Below are 23,176 nucleotides of genomic sequence, written 5' to 3' on the forward strand. Positions count from 1 at the left end.
CTTTACAGTTAAATTGTTCCTGAACCTGGATGAGAATCTTGCAGCAAAAATCCTGTCAGAAGCCGGCTCTCAGGTTAAGATATAAATTTAATCTTTGAATAAATATACAAAAGTCGGGTGTGCTGGGATTATATACAAGTTAAAGATTCTCATCTCTGCCCCAATAAACACGCTTCTTAAGTCGTCATTTACCTGCAATTCACACTATAAACTCAAGAAGCATATTTCTCAATTCCCAGAGTAATATTCCCCAATTCTACCCATATACAATCACCAGATCCAATTCCATACTCCAAAGACTATAAAATTCGAGCGAATTTGCATAGAGATCTTTTCCGGAAATCGAATAACAACTAGAGCATAAAATTTACCTAAAATGTAAGATTTATTTGAGGAACGAACTATTTAAATGCACACCTGTGCATTTCCGCTGCGAGGTAACATTTTAATTAACAAGCGAAATTGTAACTAGTTGCATTCAGACCGTGAATAAAAAAAGATTCGATTCCGAAATTAAAGTTGTTTCATTCGACACTCCGTAACTTACATTGCTCCTTCATCCGACAATGGCATGCAGCTTGTTCACTAAAACGTTATAACCTCCTGCGATAAATTGATCTGACGTACTAATTACGATTTCGGCTTGCTCATTCCATGTTGAAATTTGTGCACATTTTGTTCATACCGAATTTCTCCTTATAATTGTTTCTACATAAAACCTTAAAATGAACGGTTGAACGTGCAATGTACAAGATTGCCCTGTAAACATGCTAAACAGAACTGTATCCACTACACAACTTGGTAGTACTGTGTTCACACAGTACTACCAAGCCATCTAAAATCGCCTCACCAATTGAATCGATGTGTAGCGTGCTCATTGTGCCGTTGAGATTGATAGAAATGTTTCTTTTTACGGTGAAATTAAGTCAGAAGTCTATTAAGGTATAAATACTGACTAATTGCACCATAGGAATTTTGCCTAATGTTTAGAGAGAGAGACAGAATCGACAATGCTGTGACTGTGGTTTCTATAATAATAATAATCGTTGGCACAACAATCCATATTGGATCAGGGCCTTGAAGTGTGTTAGAGCACTTCATTCAAGACCTTAACGGTACACTACAGTACACTGTAGGAGGCAATGTGGTCAGCATTACGCTCGCCCGAGATTATTACCCTGATTTGACTCAGGTACTCATTCACAGCTGAGTCGACTGGTATCCGACGTCAAATCACGATACAAATCCCACTGCCGCCAGCGAGATTTGCACCGCGACCTTCCGTACGACAGCCTTGTACTCTAACCACTCAGCTATCCGGATCCGGTTTCTATAGGGTATCTAATTTTCCTTTTTTTTCTTTTGTTGACAGAGATATGAAATTATTATAGATACAGTTAGTCTAGTCAATCAAATAATCCCATTTAAGAAAAAATCGGGTAGTCACCCATCGACTTTCCCTTAATCTTTGACTGCCAATAAAAGAGGCCTCGATTGATGATTCAAAATTTTAGAATCTCTTCTCTGAATTGGAGATAATTACTTTTGAAATGTAGACAATTTAATTTTTTCTCGTTTTGTTAAGACCAAAGTGTTGCCGTGCATTAAGGCTTATATGCCAAATGATTTGAAGGAGTTGATACAACACATTTAGCATGGGGTTGCCACGAATGTTGACAGTTGCCTGTAATTCAGAAATTGAACAATTTACACTAGAAACGAGAAAAATGGATATTTGAACTCAAAGATGAAAACTTAAAGTATAATGGCAGTAACGTATTAATTTATTGAATCCACCTGTGCTATTTATATTTACAATGATGCTGAATTATTTTAAATTAATTCTTCTTTTACTATAAAAGTATAAGTTAATTAACTAAAAACTAATGCCATAGAAATAAAACTCAGCTTTGGCATCGAGCGACCACTAAATTTTAATAGTAATAAAATTGTCGTATCGAATAATGAATTCTTCGTTTCGAAGTTTGAAGCTGCTGATATAGTATCCACACCTTCAAGCACACAAAATTAGCTAAGAATTATTTGAAAACAGGAATTATACAGAACATATGATTATGCTTAAGTTTTTTTAATCAAATATACAACATGCCAGCACATTTTTAGGACTTTTCAGGTGATGTATCACAATTCGAAGATCAAATCTGTTTATCTTTTTGATTTACTTTAGCCGTGGTAGACGAGATGGTAGGGGGTGGTATTGATGGGATATCAGCAGGTGGCTTGCTTGGTATTATTTTTTCCTTATTTTGTTCAGCCGCTGCCTTTGCATCTTCCACTCTGAGGTTATCGATGCCACTGGTAACTTTCACAGGCTGCAATTGAAAAAGGAAAATAAATCAAAATCATTCACTAAGTTTTAGTAAATTTTTATTTTTTCAAGAAGGAAATGATTAATTAGGACATCTGCCATTAACTGCTGCTAAGATTCTGTTGAAAACACAGCCATGAACTAATCTCTGGTTCTTACCTCATTCTTGGTTAAGATGTGCTTTTCATCCATTTTACTCAGATCTTCAGCTTTATCTTCAATCACCGGTGCCACATCAAGAATACGCTCAGACCCTTGTTGCTTTGATTCTTTTAAGCTTTTCGCCAATGCTTTTTCGATTTTTTCTTCGGCTTCCAAGAACTGTTCTTTACTCAATAGTTCGATGAGTTCGGAAATTTGCTTGCCATCCAATTTAACGTTGTCATCACGTATCGTTTCGATGACCTTTTTGAATGAATGTGATGAGAATGTGAACATTGTTTGATGAACTTTAAGTAAAATACCTTTATTACGTCATCAACCTTGATATTACCATCGTTATCAAGATCCATTTTCTCCAGGAATTTCTCAATGTTGCTAATACGTGTATCGTCCCCACTTTTGAGAAGCTGTTAAAAAATTGAGTTCTCATTAGTTTTCAAAATACATAATACGAAATTATTGTATTAGCTAAAAAAACATGTTCCATGAGTCCAGAGTATCTTATATAAAGAAAATCTTCACAATGACATTCCTCGGAAGAAGTTAGATTTTCAACAGCGTGAATTTAAACTAATGCATTCCACCGACGACAAGACGCCAGTTCGATTTTTTAAAAAATAATGACACCGAATAATCTAAAATGTTCATTCATTTAGATAGTGGGCTTCTTTCAACTGAAGAATAACACTGCATGAATAGAATTTTGGTCGGAAACTATACTTATACAATCAATCAATCTATTCATTCAACGAAATTATAACAGAGACTGAAGAAATACGCCAAACACCACTGAAATATGCCTCAATAATTGAAGTTCGAGAATTCACTTTTTTGTAGTAAAAAAGACAATACAAACCCCACGCAACGCTTGCGACAGCTCCCTGACATTAACATGTTTTCGTCCTTTGTAAGAAATTGAATCATCTGTGCCAGCTTCCATGGCTTCCGCTTTTCGTTTCTTTTCAGCTTCTTCCAGACGCGCTAGTTCATCATCGAGTTGCGTTACCATCTTATTAACTTTCTGGAACAGAATCTTCGCACCGCGAGCTTCTTTTATTACCTTAACCTCCGCCTTATCGGTAGATGTTGTAACCTGTTTAATTGAACGTTTTGGAATATAACAAAAATGTTTTTGGGAAACAAACAACAGTACCTCTTTAAGCTCTTCAACATCTTCCTTGTAATCTTCTATTTCTTCCTTTAATTCCTTGATTACTTCCTTCTGAACTATCAACTTCTTCTCCTTCGAAATTGATTCTAGAGCCTCGTGGATTATGTGAGCATCCTTAGATGTAATACCTTCTTCTGCCTTCTCTTCTTGTGCAGCAGGAATTTCTTCTATAACCTTAGCTTTGTCGACAAGTAATTCCTTCTTCTCGCGTTTTTTCTCCTTTTCAATTTCGGCCAATTCTTCCCGCTCTTCTTTGATTTTCCTCTCTTCTTCGCGAATAATTTCAATTCTCGTTTTATTGTCGATTTTGCCTTCACGTTCACCAATGGCAGCTTTTGTTTGTGTCGCGACAGTATCGGGAAGAGCTTTAAGAGTTGCCTTCAGCTTATCAGAAGCTGAAGTCTCTTCAGGTACCATGAGAGCTCGAGAAAGAAGCAACAGTGTAGGAGGAACCTTCTCGTCTAAGCTTAAATCAATCCACTCTTGCAGCTGCGACCGAAGTTTAGCTTCTGATAGGCCATATGCTCGCATACCCCGAGTCCTACAGGCCGACTGTAATTCGTAGAGGGTAAGCGAGTCTATACCATCCCTTTGGATGAGTCGATCATCAGCAGCTAGCTGCCGTAGCTTCATTCTTAACTGGAAACGAAGAAAAGTTGTTGTGCCAATCGTGTTTAATTCTAAAATTCGGCAAAGAGCTGTCAACTGCTCTCTCGACAACGAATCTAACGTGATTTCATCCTCAAATTGTTTCGAAAATTTAATGATTTCTTCATTCGAGACAAGTTCATTTGGATTTTTTACTTTCTTGAAAAACTTAACGAACTCTTTTGCCTCTTCAGATTCATGCTCTTTGTTATGCACAGCCATTTCATCTAAAGTGTGTTGTAGAAATTTCGCTACTTCTACTTTAACTTTTAAGCTCTGCTTCAATTTATCTTCACGTTCTTTAGCAGTTTGGAATGTCGAGGGTAGCATCCCAGGGAAAAACTTTATAAATACAGGAAGAAGTAACTCCATAAACGGCACAATTATGAATATCGAAAACGGAACTAATCGAAAGAGATCAGACGTGGTACGAACTAAGAGACGACGCTCTCGCCTATTTAATTGCTTTCCTCTTAGGACACGATATAACAGTTTTCCCGAAATTTTAATATCGATGAATAAAAGTCGAAATCCATGATAGTAATGTAAGATTTCGGCCCAAATTCTTTGTCCTAAGCTTTTTTTAACAACGACTGGTTTAGGTGTTTCTGGAACATTTGTTTTTGCTGCAACATCCGCCTTTTTCTCCGCTTCTTCTTTCTCACTTTTTTCCTTATCCTTGAGCTTTTGAACTGCTGTCTCCACTTTCGAAGATGGTGTATCGTACAAAGCCGAGCTAACAGTGAAAAAGCGGCAACTACCCAAACTGCTGTTGGGAGATCTGTCTGTCAATATACCATCTAATGGTAAACACGCTGAGGATATGGCCGGATGAACATGCGTTTCATGCAAGTTGTAGATAGTTCTACCGAGTCGGATTGGCTTACGTGATATAAAAGGTCTTTCATTTGACCACGCGTTTATTTTTAAATTAGGAGTTGCTGAAAAGATCAAAGAGATTAATTAGTTACTCAACGAGAAAACTCGAATTGGGAAAATATATTCTTCAAATGAAAAAAATATCCGTACAATGCATATTTAAACCTTTAGGCGCTCACACTTTGTAGATTCATTTCATAGAAGTGAGTTTACCATATGTTGACCATTGTCTTAAGATATGAATTTCATCTTTTTTGGTTTGTCGTTTTCTGCGTTTATCAATAATCTCGTGTTTGCTTTCTCGATCACGTTAGCTTCTTGGTTTCATACATATGGTGTAGCATCCATTTCAGATAAGATAATCATATTTCAGTTTTACAAAACTCACCTTATCAACATTGCAGAGTCAATGCAATCAGTTTACAGATAAGAATAATACATTTTGACTTTTTGAACTAAATTAATGGCGGTAACGGCATTATAAAGATTGATGTGAACGCAGAGCACAAAAATCACTGGAACTATAGAAGTGACTCATGGATCCACGATTAGATTGATAGGATTCTAACGATTGATTTTTTTGGACTCATAACTTTTAGCATCTAGAAAATAACGTGTTTAGACCAACAAAGAATTTTTTTAAAAAAAATATTTAAATTCTTATTTTTCTAATGTTGTTTGTTTCTAAAGTTGTCTTGTTATTATCAGGGAAAATAAATAAAGACACATTTAGACCTAATATTAAGTATAAATGGAGTCAATTAATTTTTCTTATTTCGAAAATGTGTTCTTGAAAATCACAGAAGTATATTCTCAAACCCGTTTTGAGAATTTCTATACATAAAAAAACGTTATAGGCACAATTGTAACGGAACCCTGCACAATAGCTGCTTCGTCTCGTGTATGTGCAACTTTTATATGAGCATGTAATATACGTATTGTATTTACATATAATCTATACCTAATCCTCTCTTTACACGATAGATACGTTCCCAAAATCACAATAAATTGTGTATAAAAAAAATACGTCTTTACTTTATGTATAATTCGGAGAATCCCACTGAAAGAGGAAATAAGCTTATAATACGGATGTTTGGTATCGAAGCGTTTTTCTTTCATTTGGTTTCAATTTCAATTTGTTCTTATATTTTTACATTATACTGAGTTGTGAAAAAATAAATACGGTATTAAATTAGAATAAGAGAAATTCATAAAATTTTAAAAGATTCTTAGAATATTTAAAATCGTGTTAAAGCAAAACAATTCGTATAAAAAGAGAATTAGTTGCTACATTTTCTTAAATTTTCAACAAAAATTGAACGTGTAAAAATAGAAGGTGGACATAAAAAATGCTATGGAAGAAATCCTTGCTCCAAAGGGCTAATTTGCTACTAGAAAATATGCAGAAATAGCATCGTAGGTAGCCGCATGTGCTTTTAATGAAAAAGCAACGACTTAGCTTGTCATTATGGATGCCACAGACATTAAAATGGGCTATACTGCTATGGTTTCCGGATGGGTAAGTGGTTAGAGCACAAGACTGTCGTACGGAAGGTCCAAATCTCACTGGCGGTAGTGGATCGTGATTTGACGTAGGATACCAGTCGATTTAGCTATGAATGAGTACCTGAGTCAAACCAGAATAATAATTTCGGGCGAGCGTAATGCTGACCACATTGCCTCCTATAGGGTACTGTAATCATGTAGTGTACACACTTCAAGGCCCTGATCAAATTGGATTGTTGCACCAACGATTATTTGTATTATACGGGGAAAATGTAGATGAATACCATATATCGCAAGATGATGGAAGGAGCACCGTAAGTTCAAAAGAAGCTCGCATATAGGAAAAAAAGCTTTGGAGGGAGAATTTTATATTTAGCGGAAGTTGAAGACCTACAATATTCACCAAGAATAACAGAATAATGTAATATGTCGAAATAATATATTTTTATGTATAAATTATCGAAAAACAAATCGGAATACTAGAACCTGGAGCTTCGGGTATAAAGGTTTTGTGCTCATCTTATGTGAGAAACTTGCTAAGCACATTTTCCCATTCGTATATGGCTAAAAACCCAAAATATTCGTTCATATTTTTTTCAAACTACAAGGTAAACGTACATATTACAGACCTAGATATTATGGTCACCTTAAACAAACAAACATTGCCTTCTACCGAACACTGTATTCTATATGCATGTATTAATTAATTAATCGTACGCATATTTCCGATTTACTTCGTGCATATAAAGTAAAACGAAATGTTTTCCTGCAACCTCCCATGCGTGTGAGCTCACTTTGTTGTGGTATTGACGAATTGGTATCTTATGATGACCTCATACTCGTTTTAGAATGCACAGAAAATGTAAAAGTTTCACCTTCTATAACTTTGTTGGTAATAGTTGGATTTACTTCAAACTCCTCAGAGTTATGTTATCACCTATACCACTATCAAATTTTGTACTTCTACTATGAACTCAAGGGGAGTTGTCGGCTAAATTCCTAAAATATACTAATATATTATTATTAACTTTATTTGCGCAGATATCGGAACGGGATGTATTTTGAGGAATAGATTTCTGTGATTTTTTCCGATTGGATAGATTCTGGGGGTCATATTTGAGCCCTCACTTCCCCACATTTCACCCCAGATCAAATATGGGACCAGTTATGAAAAGTGCTAATTGAGCCCTTTCGGCCACATTTTGCACCTTCCTTTCGCAAGTATGGGGAGCCCCATTAAACCCACCACAAAGTGGCGTCACTTGCTGTATGCAAAGGGATCTACAGACAACACACTCTCACCAATTTTCGTGACAATCGGTCTAGCGGTTCCGAATAAATTGGGTGTGACAGACGGACAGATTTTGTTTTACACAAAAAATTCAAATGCGTTTTTGTCGAAACAACACTTTTTGAATTCGTGAGATACATTTCTCAGGCTCTAATCATCCGGTTGGTGCTTGATGTATGACTACGTTCAACCGTATTGTATTGTGGTCTCCTAGCGAAAATTTCCAATCATTCCATCAGAATACAGCGCAAAAATACAACCGATAAACTACTCCCAAAACTTAACTCGAATGATAATAATGTAAGGCAATTCCCGCTAGACTTTTTGGGAGAACTATCTAGTTTAAAATTATCAGTTGCTGCATGAAAAGGAGAGAACGGTAGGGGTTAGACCCAAATTAAGGAAGGGTGACAATCCCATTGTTGATTATGCCAGTAATTCAAGTTCTCGTCAAGCATTATTCAAGAGAGAGAAAGTTTTCTCAACATTTTGAGTCGTATCCATTTTTAAGTTGTATGTCTCTCGCATAAGAAAAAAACTGTAATTGTTTACAGTACTAGCTCTGGTCCAGAAGGTTTAATTCCCCGTTAGGCTTGCAGCAAGAAATAGTAAAACTTAGATATCAAAAGAATGAACTACTTCCCCCCTAACCACCACAACAAATTCAGAATCAAACTGAAAAAAAATGTGACTATGTAACTCTGCATCATACCGGCTAGACTTCTCGCTCATTTTGAAGTAACTTGAGAAATTTTTCCGGATACATTTTCCAAAACGCACAAAGAAGTCCAAAATGTCTTCCAATGAGTGAATAAATAGTTTTTTGATAGTAATCTTTCTATTAATAAACTTTTGTTCGAGTGGAGATACGTTCATTTGATTTTAGAGGATAGAAACCACAGCAACTTGACAACTAAATAAAAACAGAGAAGTGGTTGATAATAGCAATAATTATTGGTGGACCAATCCAATTGGATTTGTGCCAGTACTCTGTAGGAGACAATGCGGTCACCATTCTGCTTGCCCGTAATTATTACTCTGATTTGACTCAGGTACTCATTTACAGGTGAATCAACTGGTATTCGATATCCAGTCCTGAAAGAATCCCCCGCCACCAGTGAGATTTCAACCGCAACCTTTCGCTGCGACAGCCTGGCCTTCTAACTACTAAGCTATCCGGACACTGTCAGGTGGTAGGTTGGTAGGTTTTTTAATATATATATTTCAATAAATTGTATAATAATTATTTACAAAAGAGAAAAGCGCCTGGCCAAATTATTAGACGCACTATCGTTATTTTCACTTTATCTAAATAATTACAATATTTATACGAAATATAGTGTATTGAAAAGTACACATGCTAGGTTTTATTTAGATTACTTAAGTCTCATTTCAGATTTTTTGCTTCTCTTACTTAATTAAAGTAACATAAGGAAACAACTGTAGAAAAGTCATAACAGCAACAAAAAATGCTCTCTATGTGATGCACATACATAAAATTTGAGTATAGGACCGCTTGACGGTAAATTTACTACAAACCAAAATACTAAATATCAATATCACACTAAAATGAGTAGTCTGACATGTTAAATATACATATACATTACGAACTTCGTACAAATGGGATAGTTCTCAAACAAACCTGAACATCGAGCTCTAACTAAAGTTGGATCTTAATTAAGAAAATAACAGTAATATTCTTCCCCTGTTCATATTGTATCCCACCGAGTCCTTATACCCCCCTCGTATGGAGTGTCTCCCCCGATCTCTTCTAAAACATGGAACAAGTCGGGAAACCGGAAGCTAGACGCTTCAGGTATGAAAGGTTTTGTCTATTTCTCTTATAAAGAGATTTGGGTGTGCATTTGTCCCATTAGCATGTAGCTCGTAAAATATGCATTATTATGTGAAAATAGCCACTTTCAAGTGATATTCATTCCCTCTTAACTGAGAATTGCCCATAGAGGGCATATATATTTCATGTATGTTATTGTATACTATGTTGTTGGCTTTTAAATAATTTTAAAGGGAACCAGTTACCATACTAAAACTATTTAGTTTATTTATTTACGAATTTATTTTTCATATGTAAATATACATATAAATATTTATTTATATATATTTTTTATTGGTTTTGGTGTGGTAACATGGGGCCAAACTCTGCACGTCCTCGATTGTGATCTCTGGGTGCACAACGCAACTAACGAGCAATTTTGACTACTTAAAATAACTCAAAATACTGAAATCTATAAATTAAAGAAATATTGCTTCCGGAACTCACGCTACGCCACTGATACAAACATGCACTATAACCGTGAAATATTATGTGGATTGATTCTGTTAGAAGCTATTGTATGCTAATTGAAGGAAACAAGTCGAAATACCGGAAGCTAACCGCTTCAGTTGTGAAATCGACCAATCGGTTTCAGAAAGTACTCATCGGGACATTTCATTTGATAAACGAATATATTCACTAAAAATTGTACAGCCCCCTTTTGCATGTGTGGGGAACCAATTCCCCGCAACGTAGAACTATGTTAATCACTCCATGCAGTGGAACTCACAGGTCCCACCGTTCTACCAAATTTTGTATCAATAGGAGTTACCGTTTCTAGGATTGTAGGTACGACAGACAGGCGGTTTTGATTTACCTAAAGCCTTAAAATGATTCAGAGGTAAAGTCGAGGCCAAAAAAGGAAGGAAAATGTGAAAACAAATCAGTTTTCGCATCAGGGGCAGAAAGGTGTCCCACAAAAAATTAATAAGAAAACAGATTGGCTCCTACAATTAAGAAGAAAATTAGTGATTTGGTTCACTAACGAATGTGAAATATGATTACAATGTACAACATAAGCAATGTCATTGTTAATAAATAATTAATATTAAAATAACAACACAGGACTAGAATCGAACCCCATGTGGGGAATAATTAATTGTAAATTAGGAAAAATATACTGCATTATTATAAAAAATTGAAATTCATCAGTTTTCCTACTCTCCTGAAAACTACACACAATCAGATTCGTTAGTTTAAGATGGTGTCGACGATATATATTCTATATTCTTCGGAGACCATAATAATAATAATAGTAACCTTTGTCGCAACAATCCAATTGGATCATGGTCGCGAAGTGTGTTAGAGCACTTTATTCAAGACCGTAACAGTACCCTGTAGGAGGTAATGTGGTTACCATTTCGCTCGCTCGAGATTATTACCCTCATTTGACTCAGGTACTCATTCACAGGTGAGTCAACTGGTATCCGACTTTCAGTCATGATTACAAATCCCTTTGCCAACAGTGCTCTAGCCACTTGAGCCATACGTAGCCCATAGATTTACACGAAATAGAAACATCTAATATAATGTAACTTCTTTGATAATAGTAGGGTTTCCTCTAAACTTTCCAGTATAATGCTCAGGCCACGTTTAGAGGGTTTTCTCATAAATTTCTAAAATAATATGATTATTAACTTTATTTAGGTAGATGGTTTTTTTTTTCATTTTTTGGTTAAATAGGTGCTGAGAATGAAGCCTGCTATACTCTTTATGTGTACATTTTTGGTCTTAAATTTCTTATCCTCCAGTCGATATTAGGAATTGGGACAGGAACAAAACTACCAAGCCATAACCATATTCTGTGAATAAACGTATACTACCCCTTCCACATGTTTAGATAACCCTCTTAAACTCAACACAAAAATTGTGTCACTCATTGCATGTAAAGGAATTAACAGATCACACATTTCTTTTGGTAATTTTCATATTTCGTTTATCGGCCTTCTAAAAGAAAAAGAAATGAGCAAAGAATTGAAATTTTCCTTAGAAAATTATGTTCAGCTTCAGATGAAGTTTAGACTGTCACATCTAATTCAAATAATGTTTGTGAATTAATGATAAAGTAGCTTCCCTCAAAATTTATGATTTCCAATTCTATATTAAAATAGGCCAAAATTAGCCTACTTGCCAACAAATACCCTCCTCCAACAACGAACTATCTCTTTTCCCTGGAAGGTTCTGTATTATGTACCTACCACCGAAAGAACGGAGTTTTACAAATTACCATAACCGTTCTCGATGAATTGATGGCAATAATTTGTTACCAAAGAATTTCTTTACACCCCATGCTACCACTTTACCTGTTGAGGAATAATAAATCTTTGGGAATATTTTCACATAGTAATCTCCTTTTATGTTGTACCATAAAAAGGGTCACTAATTTATTTTAGCAACTGCAATAGTTGTCCCGAAATGCCCGACTTTAAAATCGAAAATCCCATTTTGCAGAAATTATCTATGAAACCATTCGAAATTTCAACATTTATGATGGCAAAGAGAATGTATTGACAACTATAACATTTTTCGGGTGGGCTATGTTTTTGTTTAGGCAAGGCAGTGTATATCATCAAATTCAGAACATAATGATGCCACTACTCATCGTCACAACACCCTGCATTATATATTATCATAGCAAGACCTAATACGAAAAAATTCTTTGTTCTCGAAATAGACCTAAAATGTCTGAATTGCTGTCGGGGTGCATGCACCACCTTAAACAATATTGTCAGCTGACTCAGGATACCTTTAACTCGCTACTGCCGCATTCATGCGTTTTTCTCATGATTGACATCATAAAAATAAATATTCCGTAAGTCATTGGCCGGACCAACGTTCATTATTAGGAGAAATTTGGGAAAAAATAGTTCTGACCTTAGCCGCACGTTTTTCGCTCGCAACAGCTGCGGGTTGGAGCACTTGCTCATCACTTCTACCACCGATTTCAGAATAGTTTCAAACTTTGCGTGAATATTACATCGTCCATTCTAACATTAGCAACAATGTTTATACCTGGCACTAATCTTGCCTGAATAAAATTATGTAATATACGATATAAAATCTGCACCGTAGACAGTTTGGCAACCGGGACTGCCCAGGTTCCCACACATAAATCGGGAACTGGCAAGCACCCGGATCACGCGAGGGCTGAGAATTCTACTTACATTTGTGATAGGACACCCGGTGGTACGAGGTCACGCTGAGAACGTTCCTCTGGGTCCGCATTAGAGCAATCATCTTCAGGTTTTCCGTCACTCTTATGCCGAACTAAATGATACATGTACATCAGTTATTTGTTTGGAGGACAGGGTCAACTTTTGTTGCGCAGTAAAAACTTCACAAATTAGTTAAAACCAAAATCACTAGCGGTTAGTACAGAAGGGCTTTACGATAACTGTTCGGTCGGAGAGTCTGGGGTTTTCAAAAATGTGGTGTTGCTACTTCAGCTGTCAAAATAGTTTCGTATTCACACGACTACATGAACTTGGCCCCTATGTGTGAGCACGGCCGGCCGACTTTCCGCGTATGGTTCGTCGCGTCCAGTGGAAAATTTTCATTTCACAGGCCGCAGGTTCGCCCCGACTTTCGTTCGCGAGGTGTCCCGTATGCAAACACTGAGTCGAATTGTCCGTCAAATATACGATGGTGTGATTATTGTAGCTCTCCGATTATTCGTAGCACTCACGACGTGATTTTACCAAGTTCCACGCGAATTTCACAATGCCATTGGATGTTTATAATCAGGATGTTAATAGAGAAAGGAGTGACATTGACATAAAGCTACCGAAAAATTTTTTTTGATGAAATCGAAAATTAAGCTCAGCCTGAATGAATCGTCCTCCGCTCGCTTCGGAGAACCTACGATGGGGTGCGAATCGAGATTTGTTTTGCTGGTCATTGCAAAGTAGTTTGGAGCGACATCTACATGTGATCTGAGTAAGATGTTAATTAGGTCACGGAGATGAATCTGTGGATGGATGAAGGACATCATTTTTCTTATTAGACCACAATAGAAGGATAACAAATTTTGCTTTTTCAATAACAGTTTAAATTCTAATTGCGCTCTCGATGTCATTGCAAGCCCGAACAGCACAGAATGTGTTCTGAAACGGAAGAAGCATTGCGGCTTGAGCAACAGCAAATGCAACTACCAATAAGATCCAACGCCCCATCCAGTCATTCAATTTATTAATGGTCCAATATGAACTCCAATTGTCAAAACCCGTAAGAATGTCAGCAGTGCCCGGTAAACAAAATTGGTAGTTTTGGCATGAGAAGTGCTTGCGGTCAATTATATTCAACAATAACATCACCTAAGCCGAGCTGGTTTCATTCCTCCAGCGTATCATTGAGTGAAGTCTAAACTTTTTCACTTATAATGGATGATTTGAATCCGTTAGCCGGAACGGCGCATCTTTTGGACGAAGTCGATAGTAAGGCTCTAAAATCTATATATTACGAAATTTAATTATTTACAGTTTACCCTTCAATATTCAGAAAAACTGATGGTTCTATTGCGTGATGGTCGCACGTTAATAGGTTACTTGCGGAGCGTAGACCAATTTGCGAACCTTGTACTGCATAGGACCATAGAAAGAATACATGTTGGCACCGAGTACGGCGATATTCCTAGGGGAGTGTTTATTATTCGAGGCGAAAATGTAGTTCTTCTTGGAGAAATTGTAAGTATGACGAATTAAAAAAAGGAACCGTTTTCCTTCTAGATAACTAGAAAAACAAAAAGATGATAATCTACTGAATATTCAGTCCACTTTTTTTGGTTACGCCTTTAAGATTAAGCGAAAATGGTTTCGGGATTACGTTCATCCTCAAGAATGGTGACGTGAGTTTTCATAATGCTCGCTTTCCCCCAACCAAAAAGGAGAGTAACCGATATGTATTTGTAAAGGGAAATAAAATGATGAATGCATTGTATTGTCAAATTTCTGGAAGAGAATGATGTGGACATGCTTAGGGTGCGGTCTCCATCGCTTTTGCATGCATCGCAACGTGCAGAAATATTCACAAAAATGGAGCTATCTTGTGAGTCCGTCTGCGTAAATGTCGCTGTGATGGAAATGGCACAAATTGTGGCAGCGCCATGATCTGGTCGCGTATTTATGAACACAAGGTTTCAATAAACTGGAGGCTTTTGCGAAAAATCGAATTCCGCTCAGAGGTGAAAGAAAGAAATAGTGTGTGCTATATCGAAGGAGCATTCAACAACACATCGCACACAGAGATACAAGATTCCCTGAGCCGCAAGGGAGTGGGAAACATCCTGGCATTCTGGATGGGCAAAAATGCTAGAAAGCAGGCAAGTAGAAGTACCGACAGGTACAGATTCTACTGTCATGAACACTACTCAAGGTTCTCCCCAGGGCGGACGTAAGCTTGATCACCTGGGAGTCATGACATGGAGGTGAAACGAGAAACAAAGGTGAAATATTTAGGAATTATGTTAGACCAAAAATTACTCTGGGAGACATGTCGGAAAGCCACGAGGGCTCTGATGACTTGTAGATCCATAGCAGTATATATGCTGGAATAGTAAGGTCAATGATTACCTATGGAGCGGTAATCTAGGCAGAAAGGGGAATGAGGACATGCCCAACGGCATCCCTGGATGTACTTCTGGGATTAACTCCTCTTCATCTGCACAGACAGAAGCAGGCAAGGAGGGCATATTCAGGATGACCGGGAGTATCCGTGAGGTGGGGGGCTGCCTAAACCGAAGGAAGATTGATATTCTTTCTAGGTGGTATCCCGAAGTACTGATACCAAGGAATAACATGACAACGAGGTTTCACTTTGATAATAAGTTTGAAACACGTTGGAGTAAACAAGGCGAACTGGGAGAGCGTGGCTGGGACATACGGCATAAGCCAGCAACTGATTACTTGCTACACTGACGGATCCCTCACAGCAGAGGGAGCGGGTGCCGATGTCATTGGCCCAAGGAAAATGTACGTCGAGTCAATGGGCAGGTACACTAGCATATTCCATACGGAAATATACGCCGTAGACAGATGTGCCTCCTTTAATGTCCAAAGGAACTACAGGGGGTAGAACATTGCTATTCTCACCGATAGCCAAGCAGTGATCAAGGCACTTAGGTCTAACCAGGTGAACTCTAAACTGGTATGGGAATGTCTTGAGAGACTTAATACACTCGGATCGTCCAACCAGATCTGGAAACTGTGGGTTCCAGGCCATGTTGGGTTGGAACTAGCCAAGAAAGGAGCGGGGATGCCTTTACACGTGCCAGAACCCTTCTATGGAATCGGAAACGGTGTCATGGCTATGACACTAAGAAATGAAGAGGAACGGTTGAGGGAACTATACTGCGCGGTCCTACCAGGGATGGAGCAGTCCAGGGTGCTTATTGGGGGGTACGAACCCATGCGCACAAAGGATTGCTTATACCTCACCAAAAAGAACCTCCAAATCATAGTGGGAATTCTCACTGGTTACTGTCGGCTAAGCTATCTACAGACACTGCCTGCATTTTTTGTGCGGAGTGTGATGAAACCTCTTTACACGTTCTGGGGCAGTGTCCCGCACTTGTGCAAAGTAGGTCCAGGCATCTGGGAGAACATTTAATACCACATGCAAAGTTGAAAGATCTGGAAGTAGGGAATATATAGGCTTACTTGAGATAATATGATTAATAGGTACACTATATCCAGTAATAGGGGCACAATAGTTCTTTAAAGACGCGGCGCGATTTTCTCTTAACAACAATAATAATAATAGAGGTGAAAAGTTATCACTTGATGACCACTTTTGTGGCCATTGAATCATTTCTTCGCCATCAATACTTTCTCATAAAGTACTACCATAATTCTTCATAGCATACTATACTATACACTTTTGCCCTCTTATTTCCGGACTACCTACCAATAGACCCCGTACGTGTTGTATGGAGTTGATGTTTGGATATTGTGGGGGCCAGTCAAGAATTGTAATATTATTACTTTTAAACTATGCTTTTGTTCAGATTGCAGTTTGGTTAGAATCAAATCTTGCTGGAATCTCCGAACCATTCTCACGTCCAATCCTGATGTCGGAAGTTCTGAAAATATTAATGTATGATATTGCAGTATTCTTTTCCAGGATTCTGTGAAGAGTTCTAACGCTTGTACCCATCATAAACCTCAACAATTATGGAAACTCCACCGAATTGAAGAGCTAGCTTTACATGCCATGACTACAATCTCCTATTTGGAGTTTTCCACATCTACTCACGGCCACCCGATCCCAAACGATTCACCTTGGACTTGTCAGACCACAGCCCCTATCCATTTTGAATACTTTTTTATGAAATTTAAACGTTGCTTTGTTTGCGTTTCTGATAACAAAGGTTTTTTGATTTTGGCCAGTGATTCGAAACGTTCGAATCGTTTCAGCTGATATAGTTATATTTGCGTCTGAATTGATTGAGCGTTTAATATGAACTATATTTTTAAATTTTCGGCTTCGAAGATCACACATAAATTTTCTTCCAACCACTTCAGAAAGAATTTTTGGCCAACCACCTATATTTTTGGCTGAAATTCTAATCTATGGAGGCGCTTGTCAAAGATGGGGATTCGCCAATGAGGGACATCATTTCTTTAAAAGTCTTTAATTTTTCGCAGATTTCGGTGATCTATAAGCTGGTTGTTCGCATCCAACCGTCTGTTTATTTCAGCTATAATTTACTTTTTTTTCATAAAGAAAATTTACTTTTCATTTACTAGGAATTAATATAAGTTAAACTTTTTCCAAGCAGCAATTAACCTTCTATTGATAACACCATCTTGAGTTAAAGTAAAATACATAAGCTTTCGTCGACTTCCAAGCCGATCTACGATTTTTCACAAGTTACTATTCTAAAGGTTTACAGAAATGAGGAGTATTCGATCAATGAGGTAGAATACGGTACGTAACCAATGAGGATTTTCGATATAGGGAAAAAAATATAAATTCTGCGAGTTGGGAATTACGATTATAAAGAACATCCTGGTCGAGCAACTTGTATGGAAGTACAGCAACATTAAAGTAATCATAATGGCGAATTTGTGTAGAACTTCACTTCTATCTTCTTATTGCAAAATTTGACTATCATTTAAATTACTGGCGATCGGTAATAATAAAGCAATACATATTACGTAAAAGAGCAGTTATAATACTTCATGATATTGGTGGAACTGGTTTTTCATCTTTTCTCTCGATTCCGTAGGTAGTGTGTTTCGACGAAAGTGTGTGTGAAATTCCAGATTGATTGGTTCCCGCCGCCAAGTTTGGTGGGGTTGTAAGCTTGTGGTGACTAAGTAGGGAGCCTGCAGGTATATTCCTTTTTTTGAAAATTAAATGGATTATTCTGTTTGTGATTTGATACACTGCATTCACCGAAACCACTACTTTTTTGAGATTTTACGGAACCTACATCACGATCATATCACGAGATATTTTCACCCGACTATCTACTAACTTCCTTCCTTCGGAACATTGTAATTTTTCATGATTTTATGCATTTTACATATTACACACACATTATATATGTGTCGATTCGCTATTTTCATAATTTTCTTGCTTGCAGTATCTTCCTCTCCCATGAGTCATTTCTGCAAGCGTTATTGTGAACTAACACTTTCGTTGCAGTTTCATTACTTATTTTCCTCGCTATTTGTTGTGTCATTATCCCTATTATTTCTTGTTACCCCAAACTTAAATTTATATTCATCAGATAAATTCCTCAGATTCTTTACGCTGTATGCTAAAACCTTTTTTGCCTTATATAGTTGTACGTGCACTTCAAATTTTCAGGTGTTCTGTCACTCGGTGAATGTGATATTGCCGAATAATAATTTAGTTTCACTTAATCCTGAAAACTAATGAAAAGTAACTTCTTCAACAAAAAAGTACTGTGGTACTGTTGAGCTTCAAACAACACCTTTTATCCAGCTAATACACTCTTCCTAGCCCCTGAAAGCAATGAAATCACGATTTCAAAGTGCGCTGGACTTGATCAGGAGCGAAATAAACAGAAAATCGAATCGGCTGTGATTGACAAGCCCGTACGGCAAGAAGAGTATATACAGGTGATGCGTCTCTCCGTTGCTTGAATTTGTATCATCATCATCATCAACGGCGCAACAACCGGTATCCGGTCTAGGTGTGCCTTAATAAGGAACTCCAGACATCCCGGTTTTGCGCCGAGGTCCACCAATTCGATATCCCTAAAAGCTGTCTGGCGTCCTGGCCCACGCCATCGCTCCATCTTAGGCAGGGTCTCTCTCGTCTTCTTTTCCTACCATAGATATTGCCCTTATAGACTTTCCGGGTGTGATCATCTTCATCCATACGGATTAAGTGACCCGCCCACCGTAACCTATTGAGCCGGATTTTATCTACAACCGGACGGTCATGGTATCGCTCATAGATTTCGTCATTGTGTAGGCTACGGAACCGTCCATCGTCATGTAGGGGGCCAAAAATTCTTCGGAGGATTCTTCTCTCGAACGCGGCCAAGAGTTCACAATTTTTCTTGCTAAGAACCCAAGTTTCCGAGAAATACATGAGGACTGGCAAGATCATAGTCTTGTACAGTAAGAGCTTTGACCCTATGGTGAGACGTTTCGAGCGAAACAGTCTTTGTAAGCTGAAATAGGCTCTGTTGGCTGACAACAACCGTGCGCGGATTTCATCATCGTAGTTGTTATCGGTTGTGATTTTCGACCCTAGATAGGAGAAATTGTCAACGATCTCAAAGTTGTATTCTCCTATTCTTATTCTTGTTCATGTTTGTGTTTGACCAGTGCGGTTTGATGTTGTTGGTTGATTCGTCTTCAATGCTGACGTTGCCACCATATATTTTGTCTTGCCTTCATTGATGTGCAGCCCAAGATCTCGCGCCGCCTGCTCGATCTGGATGAAGGCAGTTTGTACGTCTCGGGTGGTTCTTCCCATGATGTCGATATCGTCAGCATAGGCCAGTAGTTGGGTGGACTTGAAGAGGATCGTACCTCTTGCATTCACCTCAGCATCACGGATCACTTTCTCGAGGGCCAGGTTAAAGAGGACGCATGATAGCGCATCCCCTTGTCGTAGACCGTTGTTGATGTCGAATGGTCTTGAGAGTGATCCTGCTGCTTTTATCTGGCCTCGCACATTGGTCAGGGTCAGCCTAGTCAGTCTTATTAATTTCGTCGGGATACCGAATTTTCTCATGGCCGTGTACAGTTTTACCCTGGCTATGCTATCATAGGCGGCTTTAAAGTCGATGAACAGATGGTGCAACTGTTGTCCATATTCCAACAGTTTTTCCATCGCCTGCCGCAGAGAGAAAATCTGATCTGTTGCTGATTTGCCTCGAGTGAAGCCTCTTTGGTATGGGCCAATGATGTTCTGGGCGTATGGGGCTATCCGGCCTAGCAAGATAGTGGAGAATATCTTATAGATGGTACTCAGCAACGTGATACCTCTATAATTGCTGCACTGTGTGATATCTCCCTTTTTATGTATGAGACAGATTATGCCTCGTTGCCAATCGTCAGGCATTGATTCGCTGTCCCATACCTTGAACACAAGTTGATGAACCACTTGGTGTAACTGGTCGCCTCCATATTTAACCAACTCGGCTGTAATTCCATCGGCTCCTGGCGACTTATGATTTTTTAGCCGATGAATTGCACGGACTGTTTCTCCTAAACTTGGTGGTGGCAGTATTTCTCCGTCATCTTCAGTTGGCGGGACCTCCAACTCGCCGATGTTCTGGTTGTTCAGTAGCTCATCAAAGTACTCAACCCATCGCTCTAATATGCCCATTCTGTCGGAAATTAGATTCCCCTCTTTGTCTCGGCAGGATGAGCATCGAGGTGTATAAGGCTTCATCCTGCTGACTTGTTGGTAAAACTTCCGCGCCTGGTGCGGTTGCTCCCTGTACTTTTCTAGTTCGCAGAGTTGTTGGTTCTCCCAGGCTTCCTTTTTCCGTCTGTGCAGTCGCTTCTCCGCTCGACGGAGTTCGTGATAAGTCTCTGCGGGTGCCCGCGTTCTTTGAGAATACAACATTACTCGGTATGCAGCATTCTTCCGTTCCGTTGCTAGCTTACATTCATCGTCAAACCAGCCGTTCCGAATTTGTATAATGGAAGAAAAGCATATCGCATGCATGCCGTTCTGATTCAGTGACCTACGTGTGAATCGTCTTTGCCGTTATACGCATCCCAGCAAAACTTTGTGAAAGTACTTGGCTTTTGCATCAATGATTTCATTATTGCGAACTGTAGGAAATGAGAATGGTTTTCATCGATAAATGTAACTAACCCACTGTCTGCATGACATTGAAATCGTTTATTCATCCAAGCTGATGTGAAAAGGAACAAGTTTGTCATCAGTAAGTAAGCTGCATGAGCCACGACTTTCATGATGCGATTAATCTTTGAATGTTTGAAAGATGGTATTTATCATTGAAAGCGAGAAGGTCCTAGTCCAAGGGCAAATCTTTCGAAATGGAGAATTTGTATTTAACAATTTAACAATCTTAACATGGAATATTGATACATTAGTCAAAGTCGTAACCATAATTTTTTTGTTTCAGGATCGAGAAAAAGAAGTCAAACTTCCTCTTAAGGAGGTTTCCGTTGAGGAAATTTTAGATGCTCAACGTCGAGAACAGGAGCAAAGGCAGGACAAGCACCGACTTATTTCGAAAGCTTTAAAAGAACGTGGATTATCGGCAAATGCAGATTTAATTAGTGAAGATTGCTTCTAAAACTCTTCTCATTTGTAGATAACAAACTAAATGGTGTGAACTATATTCCAATTATTTAAGCACAAGCAATTAAGTTGTTTTGAATAAAGATACTTTTTAGAGATTTATTGTTTTTTAATGATAAGCATGACACAGATGTTTCGAATAACATTTACAAAGTTTGACGTAAGTTTTTGATCGTAAACTGATACAAATGAATGGCCGCAATGGGATTAGTAATCATTACAAATTTATGCAACATGCGCTCCGAATCCTTTCAATAAAATTAAGTTATTTTTCAAATTTAAAATCAAATGCTTAGGGCTTGTGTTTATCTATGCAACTGCGCGTCTTTTGAGACAAAGTATTTCATTTTCATGTTCTTATGGAGTTGAAGATTACTCAAGATTTTAGGCATGAAGTGAATTGTGGGTAGAACTATGTTATTAGGCTATTTGTGGTACTAACTTGACTAAACTTGCTAACACGCTGGCATGTATTTTCGAGAGACGTCCGAATGTAGTTTGTTGCTTTATTACTTTTGGGAAGCGCATAAACATCCCCTAGCATGAAAGCGTTGCGTTGTTAGTGAATCATCTCGTAACAAATCAATTTTTTAGCAGATGTCTAAAGGGCTTAAAGTTTAAGTACTAACTACTACTATTTCACTTTGAGATGTTTAAATATTTTATATTTAATATTCAGTATTTCACAAAGGTGCACAGATTTGAAAGTAAATCAACCAAAAGTAGGTAGTTCATAGTTGTATAGTTTACGTTTGTTCAGATGTGTAGCAGCACGTCTATTTCCAATCGCTATTCCAATTATCACCCACATACTTGGCTGTTTGCTGATTTGATGTAAATTAACATTTACTTGATGAAATCATTTGACTCTTCTCAATATACTTTTTGTTTCGTTAATTGAGTCCTATTCATACCTGGCTAACCCATTATCATACCTCATCAATATTTTGAACTATAATATGTTATGAAGAGTATTGCATGTAATTGCTTGTGACTGGATCTGTTAGGTAATAATTAATTCAAAATCTATTTTTGAAAGAAAATCTTACCCGATCTTGATTTTATTTTTCTTCTGAACGTAAAATTACTAGGTAAGAAAAATTCAAGTTCACTATTAATCATGTGAGCCACTTGATTTTGTACATATCGCAGGTATGTTAAGATTTCCTTGCGGGTGTCGGAATAATCAACAACAGGGTGTGGTTAGGGATGCAAATTGAATTGATTTAATGTTATTTAGAATAGTGGAGAAATAACTACACATCCTAAGGCGAAGGTAGAATATAACGTGATTAGAAGAAGTAGTACAACGATCTTAAAACAGTTCCATTTTACGACTAAATTTGAAAAATCAGCATAATAACGACGAACCTCAAATTAGTCTTTCAATTTCTGTACCCTACTACTAAGGCCACAAAGCCGTGGCAAAAATAAATCCAACATTTTCACAAGAAATGGAACTTGCCTCCTGTTGCTGAGACTTCAAAAAGAAAAAATGGATAATTGTATTTATGTTTTCTGTAGTGATCACGTTAGAAACTTTTCAAATGTTTAGGAGATACAACACTTTGTGTAAACAGTGCGTTCGAGAAA

At 37.8% G+C, this 23,176-nt stretch overlaps 2 protein-coding genes across 2 annotated transcripts; one reads left to right on the forward strand and one right to left on the reverse strand.

Annotated features, from left to right (window-relative positions):
- Positions 1-1,755: 1,755 nt before the first annotated feature.
- Positions 1,756-13,873, reverse strand: LOC119653753 (mitochondrial proton/calcium exchanger protein). The gene is made up of 6 exons (XM_038058683.1): positions 12,985-13,873; positions 3,645-5,251; positions 3,348-3,584; positions 2,794-2,898; positions 2,489-2,734; positions 1,756-2,333 (listed from the first exon to the last, which is right to left on the reverse strand). The coding sequence occupies exons 1-6, from the start codon at positions 13,055-13,057 to the stop codon at positions 2,157-2,159; spliced, it is 2,445 nt and encodes an 814-aa protein (XP_037914611.1). The 5' UTR covers positions 13,058-13,873; the 3' UTR covers positions 1,756-2,156.
- Positions 13,874-14,009: 136 nt separating this feature from the next.
- On the forward strand, positions 14,010-21,681 carry LOC119653754 (U6 snRNA-associated Sm-like protein LSm1). The gene is made up of 3 exons (XM_038058684.1): positions 14,010-14,253; positions 14,318-14,502; positions 21,405-21,681. The coding sequence occupies exons 1-3, from the start codon at positions 14,199-14,201 to the stop codon at positions 21,576-21,578; spliced, it is 414 nt and encodes a 137-aa protein (XP_037914612.1). The 5' UTR covers positions 14,010-14,198; the 3' UTR covers positions 21,579-21,681.
- The last annotated feature ends 1,495 nt before the right edge of the window (positions 21,682-23,176 follow it).

Source organism: Hermetia illucens, chromosome 4 (genome assembly GCF_905115235.1).
Source record: "Hermetia illucens chromosome 4, iHerIll2.2.curated.20191125, whole genome shotgun sequence".
Classification (NCBI taxonomy): domain Eukaryota; kingdom Metazoa; phylum Arthropoda; class Insecta; order Diptera; family Stratiomyidae; genus Hermetia; species Hermetia illucens.